At 41.5% G+C, this 19,100-nt stretch overlaps 1 protein-coding gene and 1 pseudogene across 1 annotated transcript in view; both read right to left on the bottom strand.

Annotated features, from left to right (window-relative positions):
* LOC147890249 (uncharacterized) overlaps positions 1-16,613 on the bottom strand; it is a 97,738-nt gene extending 81,125 nt beyond the window's left edge. The window contains exons 1-4 of the mRNA XM_087390239.1: positions 16,230-16,613; positions 16,051-16,130; positions 15,848-15,949; positions 15,475-15,592 (exon numbers count right to left, since the gene is read on the bottom strand). Of these exons, the coding sequence (XP_087246365.1) occupies positions 15,475-15,592; positions 15,848-15,949; positions 16,051-16,130; positions 16,230-16,613 (684 nt within the window). The remainder of the gene's footprint in view (positions 1-15,474; positions 15,593-15,847; positions 15,950-16,050; positions 16,131-16,229) is intronic.
* Positions 16,614-16,955: 342 nt separating this feature from the next.
* Positions 16,956-17,597, bottom strand: LOC147890248 (uncharacterized; annotated as a pseudogene).
* Between the last annotated feature and the right edge of the window lie 1,503 nt (positions 17,598-19,100).

Raw genomic sequence — 19,100 nt, 5'->3', positions numbered from 1 at the left:
AAGTTTCCGCAAGTTTCCGCAAGCATAAGCATAAGCATAAGCATAAGCTCATGCTTATGCTCATGCATGAGCATGAGCTTATGCGCAAGTTTCCGCAAGAGCTTATGCGCAAGTTTCCGCAAGTGCTCCTTCTCTTTTTCCGCATAAGCTCCTTCTCTTTTTGCGCATAAGCTCCTTCTCTCATTCCGCATAAGCTCCTTCGCAAGTTTCCGCATGAGCATAAGCATGAGCTTATGCATGAGCTTATGCTTATGACATCGCATAAGCATAAGCATAAGCTCATGCTTATGCTCATTCATGCTTATGCTTATGCTTATGCTTATGCTCATGCTTATGCTCCTTCTCTATTTCCGCATGAGCATAAGCATGAGTTTCCGCAAGTTTCCGCAAGCATAAGCATAAGCATAAGCATAAGCTCATGCTTATGCTCATGCATGAGCATGAGCTTATGCGCAAGTTTCCGCAAGAGCTTATCCGCAAGTTTCCGCAAGTGCTCCTTCTCTCTTTCCGCATAAGCTCCTTCTCTTTTTCCGCATGAGCATAAGCATGAGCTTATGCTTATGCTTATGCATGAGCATAAGCATAAGCTCATGCTTATGCTCATTCATGTCCATGAGCTTATGCGTAAGTTTCCGCAAGAGCTTATGCGGAAATAGAGAATGAGAGAAGCATATGCTTCTCTCATTCTCTTTTTCCGCATAAGCTCCTTCTCTTATTCCGCATGCAAGTTTCCGCAAGTTTCCGCATGAGCTCCTTCTCTTATTCCGCATAAGCTCCTTCTCTTTTTCCGCATAAGCTCCTTCTCATGCTTATGCTCATGCATGTGCATGAGCTTATGCTTAAGTTTCCGCATAAGCTCATGCACATGCGTGAGCTTATGCGGAAATAGAGAATGAGAGAAGCATAAGCTCATTCTCTATTTCTGCATAAGCTCATTCTCTATTTCCCACTCTATTTCCCCCTTCTCTCATTTCCCCCTTCTCTCATTCTCTATTTTCCCTCATCTCTTTCCCTTTCTCTCATTCTCTATTTCCTCATTCTCATTCTTTTCTTTCCTTTACATCTTCTTTCCCTCTTATCTTTCCCTCTTCTTTCCCTCTTTTCTTTCCCTCTTCTTTCCTTTCCCTCTTCTTTCTTCTTGCCTATGCCTATGCCTATGAGAATGCTCATGTTTGTTTATTTGTTTTCTATTTTCGTGTTTGTGTCTATGCTAGACATGGGATCACGTCGCTCATCGGACGAGTACGGACAGCCTCGCAGGAGGAGAGCTCACGATCTATATGCTCCAGAGGACTTTGATTCCTCTCAGGCGACTACCCCGAGGACTACCCCTGGTCCGACTCCTCTCGGTCCTAGCACTGTGACTACCCCTGGTCCGACCCCTCTTCCACATAGCACTGCGACTACCCCTCAGGGGACTCCTTTGCTAGCCGCGCATGGCTTTGTTGGGACTCCCGACGAGTTTGTAGCGCAGATGAGCAATGAGGAGGCAGCGAGATTCTTCTCTCTGCTCTCTCAGAGGACCTCCGCAATTCCTTCCCCTACACCGACGGGTGGACGTACAGCCCAGCCATCCCCTCGCGCCCCTTCGACCGCGGGATCATCACCTGCGCATGCCTCCCGCAAGCGAAGGAAGAGTAGGATGGGCGGCTCATGTTGTGCTGACTCAGGAGATGTAGACGAGTCAGCACACTCACGCTCCTTTAGGTCTCCACTTGGTCCGGAGACACAATATCAGTCAGGTCCCTTTCCCTCTCCTACTCCCACAGCTACTCCTCGATCCGGAAGCGGTCGCGCAGCTTCCACTCCTTCAGACTCTGCTACCGTCAGTCCCCCTTACTCATCAGGGGATCTCTCCTATCAAATCACATCTGCCGGAGAGATAATAGAAGACAAAAAGGGCAAAGCAGTGATGGCCGCCATGAGGCGGTTGATGAGTCATCACTTCAAGAGCGGCATAAATATCGATTAGCGGTATCAAGATGGCCAAAAGAAGCAGGCGGTGATCGATGAGTTAAAACTCAGATTTCCTAATCCGCCAAATGTGGAGTTTAATAACAGTTATATGCTCGAGCGCATGGGTTTGGTCCTAAAGCATCGCAGATCAACCATGCGTACTTCCATTACAAAGGGGTTGTCTAAACCCAGCTGGGCAGACAAAGCTGATTGGAAGTTCTTGAAGAAGCAGAATAGGGACCATCCTGAAATGTTCGAGGGTCAGAGGAGGGTTGCGAAGAGACGGCTGGATGTCGTAGGTACTTCGCACTTTGGTGCAGGTGGACGGTATGCGTTCGAGGCAACCGTGGTAAGTTTACTTCTTTCCATTTAATGTATTGTTCTATTTTTTTTACTTACATATTACATGCACTTTAGCAAACTCTAACTCTCGTAAATTGGATCCACAGCAAGCTGCGATGGGTCGTCTTCCTACGGATGCAGAGACGCGGCGCGCATTTCGGATAGGAACCAAGCCGTGGTTCATTGAGCAAGAGGCAATGGGAGCGACAGTCGATTGGGCTGAGGTGGCTGCTCGCACGGTATAAGTTTACTCCTGCTTGTAATCTCACTTTTTAATTTAAGTTCCAATCTAATTTTCGATTTATATGGTTCACTCTCAGGGTCAAAGCTCAAGCGTCCCATCATCAGAGACGAGCGATCAACAGGGGCAAGGATCGGACGCAGGTGCCGATGACGAAGGAGAAGACGCAGGTGTCGGGGACGAGGGAGAAGATGCAGGTGCCGAGGACCAGGGAACAGCCCAACAAGACGATTCGGATTCGGATTCGGATTAGTAGTGGTAGTAGCATTTTTCATATCCGCTCGTTAGAGCCATTTTGTATCGCCCTTTCACAGGGTAATTTTGTTTCAAACACAGTTGTATATGTATATGCATTTCTTCCTCATCGTTCACAAGAACAATTTTGTATCACCCTGCAAGCAAGGGAAATTTTGTTATAAAAAACTTTCTTTTGTAATTACAAAAAAAAAAAAAAGGTTAGTGGGGCTAAACAGGGCTTCCTTTTGGCCCTGTTTAGCCCCACTAACCATTTTTTTTACCTTCTGTTAATCGTCGCTATATAGCGACGTTTACCAGTGTCGCTATATAGCGACGATTAACAGAGTCGCTATATAGCGACGCTCCTTTTCCGACGATTTTAACGACTTTTATAGCGACCTTTGCGCCCGTGAAAAAAAAAAATTTTAATGTAAAAAGCGTCGGTATTTCCGTCGGAAAATGGCCTACGCCTTGTAGTGATTGAGTGTAATCCTGCGTGCACGATACATGTTTCCTTAACATCAATCACACATACATTTGATTTTTTGCTCCAACCACATTTCGCGATGGTGGATACGGAGGGATTCATCCTCACTGGAGCTACTTGTTGAGGATGAAGACATCCTACAAACAAACAACCCAAAAAAATTTGTTCTTCTTCAAATGTTTAATTTTAAACTCTGTGGCACATCTAAAGGAGCGTCTAAAAGCGCGTATGTTTGTTCTATGGAGTGTGTCTAAAAGCGCGTCTAAAAGCGTGTTTAAAATTGCATCTACTCTGTATCTTTAGACACGCAAATAGACGCGCTTTTAGACGTGCCTATAGACGCGGCTTTTAAAACTTGCTTTTAGCGCGCTCGCTTCGCTTTTCTTGACATTACTTATACTTCACGTAGCTTGCTTGCTTCCTTATTAGCAGATCCACAGTTTCGATGCTTAAGAGGAAGGCACCCAACTTACTTCCAAGCGTACACTTAAGAGGAAGGCACCCAACTTACTTCCAAGCGTACACTTAAGAGGAAGGCACCCACACTTACTTCCAAGCTTAAAGGAGAGGAGGGCGAACAAGGAGGACAAGCAACTTTGAAAAAGGAGAACAACCTTCCATACCTCTATCCAAGGTAAGTCTTTTTGCAGTTGATCTTTTTTGGAAGTTTGCTCTCTTTGGATTTGTACTTTCTCGTATCCAAAAAACGCATGATCTGGGTATCAACGCATGATCTGGGTATCAGTGTCACGTTTGGGTGTCGGGCGCAATGTCCTTTTCTACTTTTTAGAAAAGTTCATCTGTCGGAGCGCATCTATAGGTGCATCCCAGAGCGCGTCTAAAACCGCATCTACAGGCACATCTAAACGCATGTCTAGTCTGTTTGCAGACACAGACAGCCGTGTCTATAGACGTGCTGTTATACACAAAAATAGACGCACTAATGAGACGCGTCTACAGATGCACTCTGACAGTAATCCTTCCCCTTTCTTCTCAGCTCATCAGTAATAGATTTTTTTTCTTTTTTCCAGTTCATCATGTGGCCAGGAAGCGCTTCCAACTCACTTGATCCCCAGGTGTCTATTTTTAGGGACTTATATAACCTTTTAGGACACCCTCCTAGTCCTATGGAGTTATACGAGTATATGACGGGTACTCTAAACACCCCCCAAGAGTCGGCACTACAGACTCCAAACCACCCCACACCAGCTGAGATCACCCCAGCCGAGTCAGCACAGCCCAGCCGGCTACACAGCCGAGGCCATCTCCCATGCCGTCTTATGCCCCTTCCCCCATGCCGTCTTATGCCCCTTCCCCCATGCCGTCAGGAGGTCCTTCTATCTCACAGAGCCATCGACATACTCCTGTGCAGTCGAGACTCAGTTCTCTAGCTACGACTGGTCAGTGTAGTCCCATGCAATCTCCAGCTATGAGTGGCTAGTGTACGATCTCGACACGACATGGTAGCAAGTGTAGTAGCAGGGAGAGCGGTGGGGGATGCATGGCACAGTGCTTTGGGAGGGGTGGCGGTGGGGACGATGATGATTCAAATTATTTAGATGTGCCTCCGAGTGATGGTACAATATTCTATGACATCACTCAGACAGGAGGCATCTTGATGGATGCACGGGGGAAGGACATCATGGCCTTCATGCGCTCTGTAATTGCTAACAAAATTACAGAGATTGCTTTATTCACTTCAAAGACCAGCCAAAGAGGTTGGCTAATGAGACCCTCGCTGCTGTTCGCTCTAGGTATCCTAACCCCCCCAATCGCCAGTTCATAGATAAATGGGCCAAGTCAAATATTGTTACGATACTTGGCAATAAAAGATCTTCGCTTAAGAGGCAGGCATTAGCGGAGCTTGCCAGGCTCGAGGGAGGTCAACCACCAAGGGGCCCGCCCCACACCGCTCACAAGCGTGAGTGGAAGAAAGCAATCAAGTCAGCGAGGGAGGACCCCAGTCTGCAGCACGTGGAGGCACGAAGGATCCAGATGGAGGAATATGGAAGCGCGCATTTTGGAGCAGGGGGTGTTGAATCATGGGAGGCCCAATTTGTAAGTATCGATCTCAAATTATATTGCTTATGTAGTTTATTAGGAGGTTGTTTCTTTGTACTAATCCCTCCGCAAATTGTGTCATCTTGAAGCTTGAGATCGTGGGCAGATACCCTACTCTTGTGGAGACAACCTACCACCGCCACCATCGCAGAGGAGATACATGGAGGCACTTCTATGATGACGGGTTGATTACTGAGGAGCAGTATATCCGGGCTACTGGAGCGGCCCCCGAGGTATTTGAAAGTAATTAAATAATGCCAATATTATAAGTAAAGATTTGATTTTTCATACATTGATATATGTTGTCCCTTGTTTACAGGCCCGTGCACAAGACAACGAGGAAGACGAGGAAGGAGGTGCAGAAGGGAGCACAGAAGGGAGCGTGGAAGGAAGAATGGAAGGGAGCGAGGATTAGTTGTAGAAGAAGTGCTAGCTACTCTTTTTTGTACTTAAAGCCACTGGCTTGGCTTCGTGCCTCTTGTATATATACTCCTCTTATTTTTTGTACTTGAAGCCACATGACGTGCCTTAGCTTCCTTATTTTTTGTACTTGAAGCCACATGACGTGGCTTAGCTTCGTGCTATATGTACATACAAGAACTTTTTGAGCTTTCAATTTTAGTTTTGGATTTGTAATGTTGAGGTAATGTTTTATTTGGAATTTTAATTAAAATGCGGTTGGCTATAAGAATTGAATTACACAATGTGGAAATGGGATTCTTGTAACTATATAGCATACACAACATACACATCATTTTGTAAAATTACAAAAAAATATTATAAAGCGCGTCTATCAGTGCATCTATAAACGCATCTATATACGCGTCTGTCTGTCGACAAGCATCTATTTTTGCATCTACAAATGCGTTTATAAGAGCGTCTATTTAATCGTTTATATGTGCGTCTATATGTGCGTGTGTGTCCTATATAGACGTGCTGTTAGACGCGGATCTCCAGATGCCAAAATAGATGCGCAAAGAGACGCGCTCGTAAGTTTTTTATTTAGTTCAGTAAACGTGTTTGTGTGCACGTCTATGGGTGCTAAATAGCGACGTTTTTAATTAAAAATGTCGCTATATAGCGACAGAACAGAGCAAAAAGGTCGCTATATAGCGACGCTTACAGTCACTTTTTTGTTGTAGCATGAAAAAAAGCTCATAGATGCTATTTTATAACTGTTAATATCTCTTCTTCATGCTTATGTTGTGATTTTATGAGTGTAGATAGAAGGGACATCGTCCGATGATGCGCCAATGCCCGGGAGCACGAAGTGGGTTACGGAGAGGTTATACTGTCATTGCACTCATTGCAAGTGATAAGTATGACATCAACGACGTATTATCATGCACCACTTGCAGATGTATGGGGAGGAGCCGGAACCAATACCCACCGTTGGTGTTTCACGTGTTGATGGACCATCGGTAAGTCAAAGCTATTTAAGTTCGCAGTCTTATTGTATACTAGAAACTACAAGATCTTATATTTACACGAAATCTTAAAACAGGATGAGGAGGGTGACGAGGGTATGCATATATCTTCTCACTTTCAGCAAGACTATAGTCTCCCGGATGATGACGAGGGTATGGTCGACATGATGGATTCCATTTTTAGGGGCATTGCATCCCATGTACACGTGATGTCAGAGTCTGAGGTCAAAATGAGAGAGTTGCAATCAACAAAATTGTACGAGGGTGCTAGGATGTCTAAACTACGTGCTTGTCTCTCAATCTTGAATCTACAAGTAAAGTATGGGTGGTCGGATACAAGTGTCTCAGCCTTAATGAGGTTAGCTCTTGCATTAATTTGACTCATTCTTTGCATATTGTTTGTTTTGAGAATCATCATTTGGATAGTGTATACCGAATCATCATTGTTCGAAGCCTATGTATGTTTTGAATTGCCATAGGATGCTCCATAAGATGTGGCCTACACAGAATACCATGCCCGCATCAAGAGATGAAGCGAAAAAGATGCTAACAACGGTGGGTATGGATTATGATACCATCCATGCTTGCCGTAATGATTGTATTCTCTTTCGTCGTGAGCATGGAGATTTGGCTAGTTGTCCAAAGTGTGGGGAACAATGATATAGAGATGACTTGCAGGGTGAGCGGATACCGGTAAAGGTCTTGAGACACTTTCCCATCATTGCAAGAATACGACACATGTTCCGATGCAAATCCATAGCAGAGTTGATGACATGGCATGCATCTCATCGGTCCACTGATGACACATTGAGGATTCCCACAGATCGTGCAGCTTGGAAACACATAGATAATCAGTGGCCGGACTTTGCGAGGGAGCCACGCAACTTACATCTTCGGCTAGCCATGGACGGCGTGAATCCTTTCGGGTTACGCTCAACATCTTGGTCGACATGGCCCATAGTCGTGGTGAATTACAATATCCCACCATGGCTAACAATAAAAAAGCGACACCTCATGCTTGCACTACTTGTGCCAGGAAAGTACAAGGCAAAAAACATGGACGTGTACATGGCACCTTTGATAGAGGAGTTACAGATATTATGGAGAGGAGTGTAGGTCTTTGATATTTCCAGAGCTCCTAGACATACCAATGATATTTTGGTCAGGGGTATCTTAATGTGGACCATGCATGACTACCCACGATATGGAGAGTGCGCAGGTACATGGATTGAGAGATATGAAGTAGCCAAAGCAGAAAGAATAAATGCAAGGATGAGATTCAGAGTAATGTACAGGTGATCACAACCATATCCACGGGATCTGGCTCTTCTCCCTACTCCCATGTCACTTGATTGGCTACAACTGGCTCTACGTAAAGCCGAACGTGATGGAGAGACAATAAACGAGGGCAAGCGAGAGTTATCATCTGGATGTATGGTGCATGTAAGTTTCTTACCTCTTGACATAATTAAGTAATTATTTGTGGCAATATATGCTATAAAATAGATGCATCTTCATTGTTTTAATGATGCTCTTTTACAGAACAAAAAGTACAGTGCATTATGGTCATATGGACGACATTTTCATGTGGAACACATCGATTCAAAGAGAGTCACGTATGATTGTGGAGTCATGGCTAACTTCACACAAGATAGCCGAGCAAGTGCTTCGGATACCAATCTTCTCTCCTCACAGTTGGATTATTGTGAAACCATACGCGACATCTATGAAATGGATTTTAAACGATTTAGTATTTTCATTCTTGATGTAAAATGGTTTAGAACTATTTACAACGGTCCCCATGCGACAGTGAGAAAAGATAGTAGCAGTCTCTTTGCAATAGACTCCACCAAACATTGGACCGATGAAAGTGATACTTTTGTTCTTCCCGAGCACTGTGAGCAAGTGCATATACTAATGATTTAATTAATCTAAGCTTTTATTTTTAAAGTCCATTGATACATGTATTTGAGCATAATTTCATATATATAATTGACGACATTTGGCACCCATCTTCAATATACGTGGTTTTTCATCCGGATCGTTCTGATCCAAGATGGTGGTACGTGATCCAAGTTGCACCATGAAGTAAGAAAATTTTTAAAGATCGAGATGTGGATATGGAGATGCCACTACCAATGCCGGATCCAATTGATGAATCTAGCGAAGAAGATGTAGATCACCATATGAGCCAAGAGGAAGATGTGCATAATGACATCGCACGGGAGGAAGATGGAGATCACCATATTGATTAAGAAGACAACAATCATCAAGAATCACCACACCTTATTGAAGAAGTTGATCAAATACTTTTAGGTGAACGTACAATGCTAGAGTACGATGATGATATAGGAGATCAACTCGGTATAGAGTTGGAGACAGACTTGTTTGGCGCCTTAGACTTGGCTCAAGATGAAACAGTTGATGTAAATGCTCTTAATTGATTTTTCTCATCTCAAACTTGGACATGAATATATGAGCTTCAAAGGCTTGATGTACATGCTCTCATTTTTTTATTCTCTATGAGCTCAAACATGTATGAAATTTAAAAAAATTTGTCATTGGAAAAAACTAACTTTTAAGGCCTATATATAAAAAAAACCTCTCTGAAAAAACTTCGCTATAAAATAGTATATCAATGTCGCTATATAGCGACGTTTATAATAGTTGCTATATAGCGACTTTTAGCAAGAGTCGCTATATAGCAATGCTTTACGAAACCCGCTTTTCATGTCGACGATTAATGCTAAGTAGGTGCTAAACATCGGTACGTAGACATCGCAATAAGATCCGTGTATAGTAGTGGAGACAAGTGCACTACACTTGCCCATGTGGCACATCGCTGGAAGGCCATTGGTACATATATGGCGGGATAGGTGCATTGCACTTGCCCATGTGGCACTGACATGCCTGCAGGGTTTTTAGCTCATTCGTGTCAGTGTGGGATTCATGCAGTAGCTATTGACAGAGGGGAGGGAGGAGGAAAGAGAGATATGCTTTGGATGGTCAAAATCGCCATAAACCCTTTTTTTATCCAAGTGTTATGCACAACCATCAAAAAATAGAATCTGAGGTGTGTTATTCAAACACACTCATAGCCGATGGGCACGATGTTTTGCACCTGCATCAATCCCACCTATGTTGAGATGCGTGTAGAGTATCATGTGCATTTGATATGATTTGACTTGTGGAAGTTGCCATAAACCCTATTTACCACCAAGTGTTATGCACATCGTCAAAAAACATGCTTTGAGGTGTGTTATTCAAACAGGTACATACCCCATGGGAACAATACTTTGCATGCATATCAATCCCAATGCAAAGTAATGTGCCCATCAGATATGCTTCGGATGCTTGAGGTCACCACAAATCCCATTTTCCACTAAGTGTAATATACAACCATCAACAAACACGCTCTCAGGTGTGTTATTTGTATGCGCACATACCCAATGGGCATGAAAATTTTCACATATGTCAATCCCATTTATGCTGAGGTGTGTGCAAAGTATCATTCCCATCAGATATTCTTTGGATGATCAAAGTCACCGTAAATCCCATTTTTCACCAAGGATTATGCACAACTATAAAAAAATATGCTGTTACTTGAACGTGTGCATACCCCATGAGCACGATACTTTGCACGCACATCAACACCACATCTATTGAGGTAAGTGCAAAGTGTTGTGCACATAATATATGATTTGTACTATTGCAGTCGCCACAAACCCCGTTTTGCACCAAGTGTTACATATGCATGTGCACAACCATAAAAAAATATTATCTGAGGTGTGTTATTCGAGAACACACATACCTAATGGGCATGATAATCTCCACACATATCAAACCCACATATATTGAGGTGCATTCAAAGTATTTTGTCCATCGGATATGATTTCGATGGTTGAAGTTGCCACAAGTCCTATTTCTTACCAAGTGTTATGCGCATCATCAAAAAACATGCTTTGAGGTGTGATTCGAATGCGCACATACCGGATGGGAAAGATCCTTTGTACACACATCAATACAACCTAAATTTAGGTGTGTAAAAATTACCACGCCCATTGAATATGCTTTGGCTGGTGGAAGTTGCCACAAATCTCGTTTTTCACCATGTGTTATGCACAACCATCAAAAAACAAGCTCAAAGGTGTATTATTCGAATGCATACATACCCTATGGGCACGACACTTTTCACGTGCTTGAATCCCACTTATGTTGAGATGCTTGTAAAGTATCGTAACCATCAAATATGCTATGGATGGTCGAAGTTTCCACAAACCTCATTTTTCACTAAGTGTTATGCACAACCATTATTCAAACACGCACATACACGATGGGTACGAAACTTTTCATGCATATAAATCCCACATACATTGAGGTTTATGCAAAGTTTCATGCCCATCAGATATGATTTGAATGGTCAAAGTCACCATAACCCCAATTTTTCACCACGTTTTATACACAATCATTAGAAAACATGCTCTGAGGTGTGTTATTCAAATTCACACTGCATGTCTGATAGACATAATACTTTGCATGTTCATCAATATCACCTACACTAAGTCACGTGCAAACTATCATGCCCATTGGATATGATTTGGATGGTCAAAGTCACCACAACCGTAAAAAAATATGCTTTGAAGTGTGTTAGTCCTACAGGGTATATACCTTGATGGGCATGATAATTTGCAAGTGAATCAATCCCACATATGTTGAGGTGAAATTAAATTATTGTTCCCATCAGATATGTTTTGAATGGTGGAAGTCACCACAAGCCTTGTTTTGCACCAAGCATTATGCACAATGGTAAAAAAATAGTATGTGAGATGAGGTAGGTGTGTTATTCAAACACACACATATCCAATGGGGAAGATACTTTGCATGCATTCCAATCCCACATATGTTTAGGCTCCTGCAAAGTATCATTCCTGTCTGATATGATCTGTAATGTGGTCAAAGTCGCTAGAAACCCCGTTTTTTACAAAGTGTTATGACAACCGTAAAAAAATATGCTTTGAAGTGCATTTGTTGACTGTGTACATACCCAATGGGCATGATACTTTTCAAGCACATGAAATCCACCTATTTTGAGGCGTGGGAAAAGTATTGTGCCCATTGGGTATGATTTAGATGGTTAAAATTGCCACAAACCTTGTTTTTTACCAAGTGTTATGCACAACTGTCAAAAAATAGTATCTAAGGCATGTTATTCGAACATGCTCATACCCGATGGGCACAATAATTTGCACTTGCATCAACATCATCTATGTTTAGGCACGTTCAAAGTATCATGTGCATTAGATATGTTTTGGCTGGCGGAAGGCGCCATAAACCCTATTTCCACCAAGTGTTATGCACGCCATCAGAAAACATGTGTACATACCCAATGGGCACAATACTTCGCACACGCACAAATTCCACCTACTTTGAGGTGTGTTCAAATTATTGTTTCCATTAGATATGCTTAGGATTCTTAAAGTCACCACAAATCCCATTTTCCACTAAGTGTTATGTACAATCATCAAAAAACGTGCTCTAAGCTCTGTTATTCATATTCGCACATACCCAATGAGCATGATAATTTGCATGTGTGTCATTCCCATTTACTATGAGGTATGTGCCAAGTATTGTTCCCATTAGATATGATTTGGATGATCGAAGTAGCCATAAAATCCATTTTCACCAAGTGTTATGCACAACCATAAAAAAATACAATTTGATGTGTGTTAGTGGAGCACGTACATACCCGATGGGAATGATACTTTGCATGTGCATTGATCCCATGTCTATTGAGACATGTATAAAGAATAATGAACATCAAATATTCTTTGGACTATCAAAGTCACCACAAACCCCGTTATGCACCAAGTGTTATGTACAATCGTCAAAACATAGTATCTCGGGGGGGTCACTATGTATAAACCTCTAGATCACATGCGTTTGAGGCCTATTTGTAAAATCCCATATCTGTAAAAAAATTTTAATAAAATGTACCCTTTTCCTATACAAATATGTTATTTTTTTCCAAAAAGAGTTAAAATATTCCCTTATGTAAGTTAATTTTTGTAAAATTTAGGAATTAAAAATAACCTTATGTTGAACTCACGTGATAGGGTTACATATCATGAGTTACCCCCCCAAGCATAGTATGTGAGGTGTGTTATTCTAACGCACACACAATCAATTGGCATGATACTTTGCACACGTGCCAATACCACCTACATTTAGGTGCATGCAAAGTATTGTGACCATCAGGTATGCTTTGGATGGTTGAAGTCACAACAAACCCCATTTTTCACCAAGTGTAATATATAATCATCAAAAACAAGTTCTGAGGTGTGTTTTTCGTATGCCCATATATCCGATGGGCATGATACTTTGCATGCATGTCAATACCACCTCTATTGAGGTGTGTGCAAAGTATCATGCCCAATGAATATGATTTAGATGGTCGAATTCACCACAAACCCTATTTTTCACCAAGTGTTATGCACAACCATAAAAAAATACGCTTTGAAGTATGTTAGTTGAATGCCTAGGTACCTAATGGGCACGATACTTTGCACGTGCATCAATAAAAACAACTCTAAGACGCACTCAAATAATCATACCCATTGGGTATGTTTTGGATGCGTGTGTAAAGTATCATAGCTGTCAGGTATGTGCGAGTTCGAATAACACACTTGCAGAGTGTGTTTTTTGACGGTTGTGCATAAGACGGTAAAAAATGAGGTTTATGGTCAGTTTGACCATACAAAGCATATCATATGAGCATGATACTTGGCATGTGACTCAACATAGGTAAGATTGATGTTCTTGCAAAGTATCTTTCCCATCACACTACTACACACGGGTCTTATTCCGATGCTTTTGCACCGACGTTTAGCGGGCACAGGGCGCTAATCGTTGGTAATCAAAGCGGGATTCGCTAAGTGTTGCTATATAGCGACTTTATACAAGCGTCACTATATAGCGATGCTTTTTACAAGCATCGCTATATAGCGACGTTTAAGAAGCATCACTATATAGCGACACTTATTAGAATTATGAATGGTCGTCATATAGCAACACTGAGACAGTTTCCTATAGCGACGTTTTACAGAGAGTGTTTTTTCCCATACCGACCTTAAAAGATAGTTTTTCCCAATGATTATTTTTTTTTCCTTTTCATACATGTTTGATCCTTTGAGAGAATAAAAGTACAAGAGCATGTACATCAAACCTTTGAAGCTCATATATATATATATTCATGTCCAAGTTTGAGATGAAAAAAATCAATGAAGAGCATTTACATCAACCTAACGTGCCAAACGAGTCTATCTCTATCTCTATGCCGAGTTGATCACCTATATCATCATTGTACTCTAGCATCGTACGTTCACCTAAGAGTACTTGATCATCTTCTTCAATAAAGTGTGGTGATTCTTGATGATCATCATCTTCTTCCTCAATATCGTGATCTCCATCTTCCTCCCGTACAATGTCATTATGTGCATCTTCCTCTTGGCTCATATTGTGATCTTCAATTTCTTTGCTAGATCCATCTAGATTAATTGGATCTGGCATTGGTAGTGGCATCTCCATATCCACATCTCTATCTTCAAAATTTTGCTTACTTCGTGGTGCAACTTGGATCACGTACCACCATCTTGGATCAGAACGATCCAGATGAAAAACACCCTATATTGAAGTTGGGTGCCAAATGCCATCAATTATATATATGAAATTATGCTTAAGTACATGTATCAATGGATCTTTAAAAATGAATGCTTCGATTAATTAAATCATTAGTAAGCACCTGCTCACAATGCTCGAGAAGAACAAAAGTATCACTTTCATCGGTCCAAAGTTTGGTGGAGTCTATTGCAAAGAAACTGCTACTGTCTTTTCTCATTGTCACATGGCAACTGTTGTAAATAGTTCTAAACCTTTTTACATCAAGAATGAAAATACTAAATCGTTTGAAATCAATTTCATAGATTTTGTGTATGGTTCCACAATAATCCAACTGTGAGGAGAGAAGATTGGTATCCAAAGCACTTGCCCAGCTATCTTGTGTGAAGTTAGCCATGACTCCACAATCATATGTGACTCCCTTTGAATCAATGTGCTCCACATGAAAATGTCGTCCATATGACCATAATGCACTGTACTTTTTGTACTACAAAAGAGCATCACTAAAACAATGAAGATACATCTATTTTATAGCATATATTGCCACAAATAATTCCTAATTATGTCAAGAGGTAAGAAACTTACATGCATCATACATCTAGATGATAACTCTCGCTCGCGCTCGTTTATTGTCTCTCCATTGCATTCGGCTTTATGTAGAGCGAGTTGTAGCCAATCAAGTGACATGTGAGTGGGGAGAAAGGCGAGATCCCATGGATATGGTTGCGATCACTTGTACATTATTCTAGATCTCGTCCTTGCATTTATTCTTTCTGCTTTGGCCGCTCATATCTCTCAATCCACTTCTACATCTCCTTGCTATTGAGGATACAAAACTTATTGAATTTCTTCATTTGCTCTTCGCTCATCTTTCTTTCAATCCCTTTTCCTTGGGGAACCTCACCAACGATGCGATCATCATCCTTGTTATACCAAGCTTGCGGCATATCGGGATTCGTGGATGCAAGAAACTTCATGATATACACTAATGACTCTTGCACAAGCCATCCCTCTGCCATGCTTGCTTCTGGTTTTGCTCTTTGTCTTACAAATCCCTTCAAAGTTTTCATAAATCGCTTGAGAAAAAACATCCACTGACTATGAACGGTACCTACAATGGCCACCTCATCAACTATGTGCACAAGCAAGTGCACTTGAGTTGTCATCTCGGGGGGGTCACTATGTACAAACCCTCTATATCACGTGCGTTCAAGGCCTATATTTAAAATCCCTTATCTGTAAAATTTTTCATTAATAAAATGTACCCCTTTTCTATACAAATCTGTAATTTTTTTCCAAAACTATTTAAAATAGTCCCTTATGTATGTTTATTTCTGTAAATTTTAGAAATAAAAAATATCCTTTTGTTGAACTCACGTGATAGAGTTACATATGATGAGTGACCACCCCGAGGTTGTCATAATGCTCGAGGGAAAGTACTTCTCAAGCAAGCATATGGCTTCGATGGCTTCCACCCTAGCCTTCTCCATGCTCAATATGGAGATCTCTTTTTGAGATATCCACCTATTTCACATGTCCATGTAAGATATATTCATAATCAGTCTACAGATTATTCAGCTTAAATTGAAGAAAATGCAATCATTGCGATTTGATAGTAAGCATACCTTACAATACCACTGATCTTGAATATAGTATTTCTAACATCTTCTTGTAAGCATCCTTTTATTGTAATTGGGAGGATGAACTATCAAAGCAACAAAGAAGTCATTCAATAATATAACATAATCATAATTACACTAACGCATCATGATTATCGGTACACTAATCCTATAGCTTAGAATACCTGTAAGACCTTGTGCCAATCATGGGACTTGAGCCCACTAAGCTTATTGTCCTTTGAAAATGCTCCTTTCAAGCAATGCATGTACCCTATGGGTGTTTGAAAAGAGGCAATGTTTTCCTTGATCACTGCCTCCTGTCTCGTGGAGAGGATCCATGTTGCTTTTGGGAGGATAACTTTTCCCAAAGCACGCACTTGGGGCCACAAACGAGACATCCTATTCATAGCACACAAGTCTTCTCTCACCCCTCTCGAGTCTTTGGAACCAACTAAGTGTGCCCAAATAGTAGCCCCCACATTCTTAAAGATATGCATGGGATCCAAGAGATGATTGATTTGTAACTGACCCCAATAATCCAACTCATGAAAGATTGATAGCCTCTTCATACCACGAGGAGGTTCCTGTCCATTCGCCCTCCAGGCCTGAATCCAGTCACTTGCCTTTAAATATGGTGGTGGTGGATCAAGCTGGCCTCCATGCACGAGATGGTCCAGCAAAAGGTATCGAGCATGACCTTCATAAACATTTTTCCTCATATGTTTGGAGTGTCATGTAAGTGATTTCAAACTCGGTCCACATACAGGACAAGCATGGTACCCACTTGTAACAAGTCTTGTACGCATGCATGAATGCCTTAGTATAAGACATGCATGCGAAAGAGAGTCATAGAAGCATAATCCTATATTATACATGTAAAGACATAACCATGTACATGCACACTCTCCATATCATGGGTAGTCATGCATGGTCCACATCAAGATATCCCTAACCAAAATATCATTGGTATGTCTGGGAGCTTTGAAAATATCAAAGACCCGCACTCCTCTCCATAAGATCTGTAACTCCTCTATCAAAGGTGCCATGTACACATCCATATTTTTTTCCTTGTACTTCCTTGGCACAAGTAGTGCAGGCATGAGGTGTCCCTTCTTTATTGTTACACATGGTGGGATGTTGTAATTCACTAAGACTATGGGCTATGTCAACCAAGATGACGAGCATAAACCGAAAGGATTCATGCTGTCCATGGCGAGCCCAAGATGTAAGTTGCGTGGCTCCCTCGCAAAGTCCGGCCACTGGTTGTCTATGTGCTTCCAAGCTACACAATATGTGGGAATCCTCAATGTGTCATCAGTGGACCCATGAGATGCATGCCAAGTCATCAACTCCGCTATGGATTTGCATCGAAACATGTGATGTATTCTTGCAATGATGGGAAAGTGTCTCAAGACCTTTACCGGTATTTGCTCACCCTGCAAGTCATCTCTATATCATTGTTCCCCACACTTCGGACAACTAGCCAAATCTCCAAGCTCATGACGAAAGAGAATACAGTCATTACGGCAAGCATGGATGGTATCATAATCCATACCCACCATTCTCAGCATCTTCTTCGCTTCATCTCTTGATGCGAGCATGGTATTTGGTGCAGGCAACATCTTCTAGAGAAACCTATCACAATTCAAACATACATAGGCTTCGAATAATGATGATTCTTAAACACACATGATGATTCTCACCTCTCTTTTCCCCTTTTCTTTCTTTTTTTGGTACACTAATCCTACAACTTAGAATACCGATAAGACATTCAGCAAGCTTAGAATCCTACACCCTGACATTGAGAAAACATTTATAGACTCCTGCATTCTTTGAATTAGAGTGACAGAAGTCTATATCTATTTGCTCAATGGTAGACTATTGAAGCTTCACATGGGGAAAAAGAGAGAAGGAAAGAGAGGAGAAAAGAGAGGAGAAAAAGGAGAAAAGAGAGGAGAAAAAATATAGAAAAAGAGAGGAGATAAGAGAGAAAAAGAGAGAAAGTGAAAAGAGAAAAAGTGGGGATAAAAGAGAGAAAAAAAGAGAAGGAAAGAGAGGAGAAAAGAGCGGAAAATAGAGGAAAAGAGAGGAGAAAAAGAAAGGAGATAAAAGAGAAAAAGAGAGGAGAAAAGAGACAAAAAGAGAGGATAAAAGAGAGAAGCATAAAAGAGAGTCACAATTCAAACATACATAGGCTTTGAATATTGATGATTCTCAAACATACATGATGATTCTCAAAAAAAACAATATCCAAATAATGAGTCAAATTAATGCGGGAGCTAACCTCATTAAGGCCGAGACACTTGTATTCGACCACCCATACTTTGCTTGTAGATTCAAGATTGAGAGACAAGCCCATATCCATCATGTCCACCATACCCTCGTCATCATTTGGCACATCCAGGAGACTATAATCTTTCTCAAAGTGTGAAGGTATATGTGTACCCTCACCACCCTCCTCATCTAGTTTCAAGATTTCGTGTAAATATAAGATCTTGTCTCAAAGTTTCGTGTCATAATGGTATCCAATATTAATTACGAACTCAAATAGCATTGACTTACTAATGATCCATCACCACTTGCAACACCAATGGTGGGTATTGGTTTGGGCTCCTCCTCATACATCCGCAAGTGGTGCATGACAATACAAAGTTGATGTCCTACTTCTCACTTACAATGAGTGCAATGACAATAGAATCTCTCTATAAGCCACTCTGTGCTCCCACGCGTTGATGCATCATCTGACGAGCTTCCACTCATCCCTTCCATTTGCACACTTCCAAAATCACAACATGAGTTGTAAGGAAATCTATTAAGATCCAAAAAATAGCCACCCATGAATTCCAACAATAACTACTTTGAACCGTCGCTATATAGTGACGCTTTGCCCTGTTCAGTCACTATATAGCGATGCTTTGCCCTGTTCTATCACTATATAGCGATGTTTTTTGGATATAAATGTTGCTAGATAGTGACTAACCAGCGTCGCTATATAGCGACGTTGGGGGCTTAAACCTGAAACCCTGCGCGATGCCGTCTTTCATAACTCTATTGCG

Source organism: Dipteris shenzhenensis, chromosome 19 (genome assembly GCF_047967505.1).
Source record: "Dipteris shenzhenensis isolate YYH24624 ecotype China chromosome 19, Dip_SZ_1.0, whole genome shotgun sequence".
Lineage (NCBI taxonomy): Eukaryota > Viridiplantae > Streptophyta > Polypodiopsida > Gleicheniales > Dipteridaceae > Dipteris > Dipteris shenzhenensis.
Note: the sequence above shows the minus strand (reverse complement) of the source record. Positions and strands in the feature narration are given on the sequence as shown.